Source organism: Syngnathus floridae, chromosome 11 (assembly GCF_059516105.1).
Source record: "Syngnathus floridae isolate MCC-2025c chromosome 11, RoL_Sflo_1.0, whole genome shotgun sequence".
NCBI classification, from domain to species: domain Eukaryota; kingdom Metazoa; phylum Chordata; class Actinopteri; order Syngnathiformes; family Syngnathidae; genus Syngnathus; species Syngnathus floridae.
Genome location: NC_142423.1, coordinates 912,017 through 920,805, shown reverse-complemented (window position 1 = coordinate 920,805; position 8,789 = coordinate 912,017). Strand labels below are relative to the sequence as shown.

Sequence of the window (8,789 nt, the reverse complement as noted above, 5' to 3'; positions counted from 1 at the left end):
ACTAACCGGCAGGAACTAACAGGACGGGCTACCAGAGACAAAGACTTAACAGAGGTAGACTAACAGAGGCTTAACAGAATAGCACAGGGAACAGACCAACGGAACTCAATTCCAGGTTTTTCTGTATCATTCGCAAATAAGTCACGCCCTTCTCCTCAAATCTAGTCACTTCGCTATGAAATAGGGTGGGCTGACCAGCCTACACCGAGTGTTTACAAGTAATGCCAAAACAAAAATGCAAGTTCACAGAGGAGTTGAATAAAATAATTCCTGTACTTTCGCCAGGGTCGTGATCCTTATGAAGCTGACTGCTTGACATGCAAGGCAGGCACTTACGTGTCTATGACAAATAAAGGTGCCAACACACCCCGCAAGAGGAGGACTGAAGAAGAGCACTTTTTTTTCTTCAAATGTTGCACCGATGGCCGTTTTTCTTTTGCCTTTTTTTACTTAGTGTACCACTATAAAACTAGAAAATGTCAGTGTACACATGTGTTTTTGTTAGTGTAAATGTGTTTTTGTCATTGTATATATGTTGTTTTGTGTTATTCGGGCCAATAAATGCAATTGCTATTTAAGTGGGAGAAACAACAACGTGTACATATTTTATTAGGTTAGACAAACTCATATACTATTTCATGTTCAAATATGTGCAAATCCTCTTATTATTGTATACAAACCTAACTGCTCAATCAGAACACGGATACAGCAGCCAGAGCTTAGTAACCTTCAAATACACATAGGCACAGACACACAGCAGTAACTCTCCAATACACAAAGATACCAAATGGTCAGGTGATGCTTTCCCACCTTTCCCGGACAGTATAAAACCTTCTGACCTGGCAAATGGGGGTTGTTATTTCATCTGCTGCCGTGCCTCGTGTACTGGCCGCCATTAAACAACCCAAGATCTTGCCAATAAAGAACCAACTGTTACTCCACATCTTTGTTTTCCTTGCTCGACAATGGACATCTCAAGCAACACGCAGCACTACACAGACACCATGTCATTTGTGTCATAACATATGACAGAAATGACCCCCCCCCCCCCCTCCAAAAAAATGACCCCCAACCCCCCAAATACAAAGGTGTCCTCTTTTTCAGAAACCCAAATCTGGTCACCCCACTCCATCCCCAGCAGATTTTTTCTTTTTCCCTCCCTTTGACAAAGATCGTGGCAATGCTATTGAGCGTCAATCATTTGTGACTTTTAGCTATTCTCAGCCAGGCGGGTGTTGAGTGAAAACTCATTTAGTTCTTTGCCGCCTCCCATCTCCATGCTAAGCCAGGCTAGCAGCACGGCCGCCATATTGGTGGCACGTTCGGACGGATGTGATCAGGAGACATGTAGCACTAACACTGCAGTCATAACAAAAGTTGACACTAAGCCAATCACACGTGACACTCTGACACTGCAGTTATCCCAAAAGTTAACGCCAAGCCAATCAAGATATAACATGCAGTCAAAATACTTTGACTATTTGTTGCTTTCATAGCATTGCCATGAACAACTGGGTCGTCCGAGTGAGCAAGCTTTCCAGAAATCGGTCATTTCCACGCACATTATACGACAAAGAGATATTTTCCGTTTTTTTTCTTTCTTTGTTTTAGAAACGACAACCAAGGTGTGACGGATGAGATGAAGTCTGGCGACATTCAAATTTTGTGAAACTGCAAATTTTGTGCGCGTGTCCTATCTGTCACAGCAACAATGTCAATATTTTCCCGGGCGGTCGCAGCAAGTGCTACTCGTCTTCCTCGGACGTGATGGCGATGGTCGCGTTGTCGTGGCAATGGGTGGCGAGCGCCTCCAGGAGCTTGTGGCATAAGCACTGGCAAAAGCCGTAGAGGACCAGCAGAAGCAGCGTGGAAGGGACCAGGCTGACCAGAAGCACGCCCGGCCACATATGAGCCATCATCAGCAGGTAGATGCCCACCGGAAGCGAGCTGAAATACACCTGAATGTGCGCACGCACACGCACACACATGCACACGCACACACACACACACACGCACAGTACACACACGTAGGCCATAAGTACCAGTGCACAGAAAACACTTTAGTGTGCAATTAAGTCAAACTACAGACCAAATAAAACACAAAGTCAAAAATTGACTCAGGTTTTTGCACTCAGACCTGACTAATGAATCGCTTCATTGTTTTATTGTGACCGACTGCTGTCACCGTTCTTTTGCCTACAATAACACTAATGACTAATGATGACATTTGTGGAAATCTAAAGAAATTGCAAATTATTTGGTAATCTGTCCAAAAACTCAAATGGGTCAGGCTCAGATTTTCGTGTGCCAGCACTGCCTTGACGGTACGCCGGGCGACTGACCAGACACAGTGACCCCAGCAGGCAGTGGGGCAAGGGGCCAGATGTCCAAGAGTCACATTTGTGGGCAGGAAGGTCGCAGGCCAGCGAGTCCCGTTGCCGGTACAAAGTGACTGCCGTGGTGTTGAGCGCGCTCAGGGAGTCTGAAGCTGGCGACTCGGCCGGCAGCTCCATGATGGTGATCACCAGGCAGTCCGAATGGCGGGGCGCCTGCTCTGTGCCTGTACACGCCAAACGTAGTTTGGATTGCGTGGCATACATAGGCGATGGCCGATGACTCGTATGTATGTGAAGGCGGACGATGTCACCTGTGAGTGAGTCGGGGCAGAGCACAACTTCTCCTCCTCGCCGAGCTCCTTCACCACACGACAGTACTGCCAGGATGTGGCGGTCGTCCTCCATCAGCCACACCTCCGCGCAGGGCAAACAAGTGCCAAGGAGAACAGGGAGGAAAAGGAAACGCGGGATGAAAAGGAAGACACGGGAAGGAGGAGGAAAGGAAACGGAAAAAAGAAGGATGCTAGAAGAACAGGAAGAAGGAAGAAAAGGGAAGAGGAGGAGCGGGCGTCACCTCTTCTTGCCGGAGGCAAGTCTGGTGACGGCAGAAGGGACAAGTGAGGATGTACGGGGACGACTCGCCTGAATGACAACACCAAACATTTTCACGTGAGACTTAAACATCTGACTTTTTTTCACTTTGCTACTCATCTGTCTTTTAGCATAGCAATTGCTAGCCTGTAAGCATCCATTTGGTTGTCAGATGATGTTACATGATCATCACTTGTCTTAAGTCGGCTCGATACGAAAGCGAGCGTAGCAAGGGTTGAACGCCTTTGACGAATTCTTTTGGAAGTAGGACATGAATCCAGCGGCGGACGGGTGGGGTTCCTCTGCTGTCCAGGGCGCCATCGCGAGCGCTGACTTCCATCTACAACTTTGATTTCCTTTCCTTCCTTTGCCACCATTTGCTCGGCTGGCCCCAACTTGTGTATTTGGAAATGAGAATCCGCCACGAAATCAGCCGGGGAGAGCAAAGGCTGGACTTTCTCTCCTTCGGATGCTGACTTCCCTCAACACCCCATCCCCACTCCCCGGTCCAAGATCATTGGTCGGTTTTGTTTGAGAGGCTGAAAAGGCACAATTCAATAATTTTCTCCAAACAATTCAACAAAGAGCAAAGTAGCTGTCGCTTGCTAGGCTGATGGGCGAGTGGTCGATAACTTGTGATGTGATGAGATCATGAACTCGACTCACCCACGTCCAGCATCCTCTTGAGACACTTGGCGCACAGGCGGTGCAGACACGCCAGAACTTTGGGCTCGCGGCTGCCAGTGTCGAAGCGATTGTAGCAGATTTTACACTCTAGCCCGTCCGGCGGTGACTCGGCCAACCTCGCCATCGGCGGGCAGTTGGCCCGCACGCTAGCACTGACGGCTGATCTCTCCTGGTCCTGCCGTTCCCGGCTCAACTCTGTCTTTTTGGCGCGCCGGGTCATCCTGTGGGTTGTCTGAGGCAGAAGGGGGCAATGTTGCTTCCCGGCGATGGGATCCAAGGTCTAGTCCCATGGAAATCTGCAAGACATCGGTGACAGTGGCGCATGAGCATCCTCGCGTGTGTGCATCACATTGGGCCACCTGGCCTCACATAACAACACACACACCGGCAGGCACATTGAAGGGGGACAGCGCTCGTTGCTCTGGCAATAGCTCCACCTTGAGCGGCACATGAGCTCTTTGTTATGGTAACAGCTCCAGCTTGAGTGGCAGACGAGGCAATGGACAACAACAAATTTGGTGATGTGCCATTATGTACCTGGTGTTCATGCTTACAGTACCTTGGAGGGGAGATACTTCAGCGATCGGGTCAACTACCAACTCATCGATTGGGATTTCTCATTTCATAATCCATTCAGGGTTTGTTGAACTGGCAATTTCCACTCACAGATTCATCATAATTTCTGTCAATATCAAATCATGTTTAGTCTTGAAAATGGGATTAAAATGAAACAAGTGTGTTTGAATCTGATTTGCTAGTCAATGAAAAAATAATCATTGTTATGAATGGAATATAAATAAAATAACGTGGCTGCACAGCGTTCAACGTGTTCCCTCACGTTCACGTCTACCAGACATGAGCTGTTACGTCATCAGCAACCGAGCCGAGTGGTCCAACTAGCGCGATGTGTGGGTCGCTGATAGTGGAGCGGTTCACTCGCCTGTCTTGTGTGCAGGCACCATGAGTTCGGTTCATGTGGTTGTATGTGACATAAAGATAAAGAAAAAGTTAAAGAAAACAAACAAACAGCGTGATGTGTTGCGTGTTCATTGTTCAGTAGATATGTGAGCACACCCTCCCGCCAAAAAAACCTTGATGCCCCTCTCAAAGTGCATGTGCGCCGTCGTTCACTCAACGCTCCACAAGAAAAGATCACAGCGACGTTACCGTGCGGCGGGAACAACAGGCCGCGCATCTCGGGACAACGCGGCGAGTTCGCGCGCTCACCTGATGCCCGTGCACGGTCGACTTGTTGACAGCTGTCAACCAATCACTTCTGAATGCAAGTCCGTAATCAATCCCTCGCCGGTGTCGTCCGGTACGCCAGCGCTGAGGCGTGCGTTCGCTCGTGCCCGCGTTCGTTGCGGTAAATCACTGCGGCGGTGGCGGCAGCGCGCGCGGAATCCCGAGTTACCATGACAATTGGCCCACAGGGGGAGGGATTACGACACCGTCAAATCATCAAAACGTGACCACACAAGAACGTTTGTCCTGCGGTGATGACGTTATCTTTGCGTTTGTTGTTTTATTATAATCATTTTGCAAAAAGAAAAATAATAAATGGATAAATAACGGCATTTATTATTTTTCTTTAACATCAAGGTAAGGATCACAAGTCAAATGCATTTTCACAACATCCTGGAACTAAACAAAGGTAAGGATCACAGGTTAAAGGTGTGTTGTCTTCCTTATTTTATAATAATCAGACGAGGCGTGATTACTCAGTTTGCATGTTTACTTAACAGCACCGGCATACCAACAGTACAGAGCTACGTTCATCGCTTCCTCGGAACACAATTGCATGCTGGGTAATGGGGTTTTAGCACTACCATACTCACAACATCACATCCTTCTCCCTATAAAGAAACAATCATCATCATTGGCATCACAGTCTCGAAAGACCATAGATTTCTTGTGTCTGGAGGTTAGGTGTTCTTTGCACAGCGTCTGCTGTGGCTGATGAGTCCTAACCATGAGAGACAGACACGGCCGCAGATGTTACAGGTGTGGGCCGGAGCCGGTGAAGGTGGGGGCATGGTGGCTTGCTGCTTCCTCAACTTCCTTTTCGTTTCTCGATGTTGAGCCAGGGTGATTTTGTAGGTCTGCAGCCCGTTTCGGAGAGCCTGTTGCCATTTGTGGCGATCCTGGGTGACGTCTTCCCAGGTGGCTGGGTTGATGTTGAAGGATTTGAGGTCTTGTTTGCAGACATCCTTGTAGCGGAGCAATGGGCAGCCTACTTGCCTTTTGCCTGATTTTAGCTCTGCATATAAGATGTCCTTTGGCATACGACCGTCTTCCATCCGACAGACATGGCCCAGCCAACGGAGACGCCGCTGCTTCAGCAGGGAGAGGATAGTGGGGAGCTATGCACTCTCCAGGACTGCACTGTCTGTGATCCTGTCCCGCCAGGTGATGCCCAGTATGCGTCTCAGGCAACGCAGATGGAAAGAGTTTAGCCTTCTCTCTTGATGTGCATAAAGAGTCCAGGCTTCGCTGCCATACAAGAGTGTACTGATGACACGGGCCCTGTACACTTGCACCTTTGTATGGATGGTGAGCTTGCTGTTCTGCCATACTCTGGGTGTCAGTTTTCCAAAGGTAGAAGCTGTTTTCCCAATCCGGCTGCTGACCTCGGCATCGAGTGACAAATTGCTGGTGATGGTAGACCCAAGATAGATAAAGCTGCTTACAGCTTCCAGTGTGTAGTTGTTGATGGTGATGGAGGGTGGGACAGTGGTCCCTTGGCCCATTGTCTTGGTTTTGTTTAGACTGATGGTCAGGTTGAAGTCCTGACATGCTTGGCTGAACTGGTCTAGGAGAATCTGCAGGTGTTCCTTAGTGTGTGTTGCCAATGCTGCATCATCAGCAAACAACATGTCCCTAATGGTGAGTGGTCTGATCTTGGTTTTTGCTCTCAGTCGGGATAGGTTGAATAATTTGCCGTCTGTCCTGGTGTGTAAGTAAACTCCCTCAGTTGATGTTCCGAAGGCTTGGCGCAGGAGGAGAGAGAAGAATATCCCAAACAGAGTGGGTGCCAGCACGCATCCCTGTTTGACACCACAGCGGATGTTAAAAGACTCAGAAGTGCACCCATCGTACTGGACAGTACCTTTCATGTCAGTGTGGAAGGACTGGAGGATGCTGAGGAGTTTTGGCGGGCAGCCTATCCGTTCCACCAGTTGGAAAAGGCCGCTCCTGCTCACCAGGTCAAAAGCCTTGGTAAGGTCAATGAAGGCCATGTAGAGAGGTTTGTGTTGTTCTCTGCACTTCTCCTGCAGCTGTCTCAGGGTGAAGATCATATCCAGAGTTGATCTTCCTGCTCTGAACCCTGCCTGTGACTCTGGGTAGAGCTTCTCTGCGAGGACTTGGAGTCTGTTTAGTACAACTCGAGCAAAGAGCTTACCGGTAATGCTGAGTAGGGAGATGCCACGGTAGGTGACGATGTTATCATTTCTCATGTCCTGTGGGACAGAGCCTTCTTTCCAGCACAGGCATAAGAGCTTGTGCAGTCTATGCAGAAGACCAGGCTTCCCACACTTGAGGACTTCGGCTGTTATCCCATTGGCGCCTGGAGCTTTTCCGCTGGGCAGGCTGTTTATTGCTTTGCTTAGCTCCTCAGTTGTTGGTTCCTTGTCGAGCTCTTCCATGACAGGTAGGTGCCCTACATGCCTGAGGGCTGCATCAGAGACACTGTTGTCCCTGGCATAGAGCTCTGAGTAGTGTTCCACCCAGCGGTCCAGCTGCTTAGAGCGTTCAACGATGGTTTCTCCCGAAGCTGATTTCAGCGGGATGATTTTGCGGGGTGATGGTCCAAGTGCCTTTTTGATGCCATCGAATATGAGTCTGATGTTGCCTGTGTCAGCAGCTGTTTGAATGTTGCTGCAGAGCTGTAGCCAATAAGTATTGGCACAACGTCTAGCGGCTTGTTGGAGTTTCCCCCTAGAAGATCGGAGGGTCTGTAGAGTTTTGGTGTTTGGAGTGTGCTTTTAATTTGTGAGTGTGACGCGTTTTTATTCAAGGATTGGTGCCAATGATGTTAAATTGGCATTGAACCAGTCGTTTGGTTTTCCCTGCTTTTTGCCAAAGACCGACAGGGCCGTGCTGTGTATGGCATCCCTCAAACCATCCCAGTACCGCTGGGCGGAGCTGGACAGGGGTGGGCCGTGGAGGGAGACCTCTAAGGCACAGAGGAAGGCTGTAGCTTTGGTTGGGTCAGTTGTTTTGCTGCTGTCGATGCGTGGGGCTACTGTGTAGGTTTTTTGCCTGTAGCTTGACTCTACAGAGCACAAGGGAGTGGTCTGTGTCGCAGACTGCACTGTGGAGACTGCGTGTTTGAAGGATGCCTCTGAGATCAGAAGTGCGTGTTATGATCAGGTCTAACTGGTGCCAGTGACCTGAGCGTGGATGTCTCCAAGAGACTTTGTGAATGGGTTTGGTCTGGAAGTATGTGTTGGTGATGCAGAGGTGGTGATATGTGCAGATCTCCAGAAATCGCTGCCCATTTTCGTTTATCCTACCGATGCCATGGTGTCCCAAGCAGGATGGCCAGGAGTCACGATCGGCTCCGACTCTAGCATTAAAGTCACCAAGTAGGTAGAGCTGTTCACGGCTGGGAATGTTTTTAAGAGTCGCTTCGAGTTCATCATAAAACCTGTCGTTTATTTCCTGGGGGGAGCTAAGTGTTGGAGCGTACACACTCACTAGGTGGACAGGTCCCATGGATGTATTGAGGCAGAGATCCAGGATTCTCTCAGAGCCACCTGTGGGTGGTACCACTGCTCCCAGGAGTGTGTTCCTGACAGCGAACCCTACTCCGTATTCCCTGGTTTCCTCAGGGGGCTTCCCCCGTCAAAAAAAGGTATAGTCCTTTTCCTTGAGTGAGCCAGATCCATGGAGTCGTGTTTCCTGGAGGGTCGAGATGTCAATTCTGAGCTTCAGGAGTTCGTTGTTTATAACTGCAGTTTTACGGACATCACTAATTTCTTGTAGGTTGTCACTGAGCCCGGGTGTCATAGTCCTGACATTCCAGCACCCCAGGCGTAGTGCTGGAATCTTCTGTAATTTCCTTGTGCTGCTTGGTGCGTAAATTTACAGCCCACTTGTTAGGATAGATCCCTGAGCTCCAAGCACCCAATGAAGCAGGCAAGCTGTGGCCGGAAAGCACCTTATTGGCTG

At 49.2% G+C, this 8,789-nt stretch overlaps 1 protein-coding gene across 2 annotated transcripts; it reads right to left on the bottom strand.

Moving 5' to 3' along the window:
* Positions 1-1,072: 1,072 nt before the first annotated feature.
* On the bottom strand, positions 1,073-5,075 carry LOC148390244 (E3 ubiquitin-protein ligase RNF182). 2 transcript variants are annotated; one of them, XM_088390728.1, is made up of 6 exons: positions 4,842-5,070; positions 3,594-3,910; positions 2,911-2,978; positions 2,648-2,750; positions 2,343-2,560; positions 1,073-1,958 (listed from the first exon to the last, which is right to left on the bottom strand). In XM_088390728.1, the coding sequence occupies exons 2-6, from the start codon at positions 3,832-3,834 to the stop codon at positions 1,746-1,748; spliced, it is 843 nt and encodes a 280-aa protein (XP_088246854.1). In that variant the 5' UTR covers positions 3,835-3,910; positions 4,842-5,070; the 3' UTR covers positions 1,073-1,745. The 2 variants fall into 2 exon arrangements, with proteins under 2 accessions (XP_088246854.1, XP_088246853.1); XM_088390727.1 differs by having other exon boundaries at positions 2,343-2,750; positions 4,842-5,075.
* Between the last annotated feature and the right edge of the window lie 3,714 nt (positions 5,076-8,789).

Excerpts from the sequence above, each read along its gene's own strand:
- LOC148390244 (XM_088390727.1), bottom strand. The coding sequence starts at position 3,834 with ATGACCCGGCGCGCCAAAAAGACAGAGTTGAGCCGGGAACGGCAGGAC. Across the intron at positions 2,979-3,593 it reads CAAGAGGATGCTGGACGTGG|GCGAGTCGTCCCCGTACATC; the intron begins GTGAGTCGAGTT and ends GTTGTCATTCAG. Across the intron at positions 2,751-2,910 it reads CTTGCCTCCGGCAAGAAGAG|GTGTGGCTGATGGAGGACGA; the intron begins GTGACGCCCGCT and ends CCCTGCGCGGAG.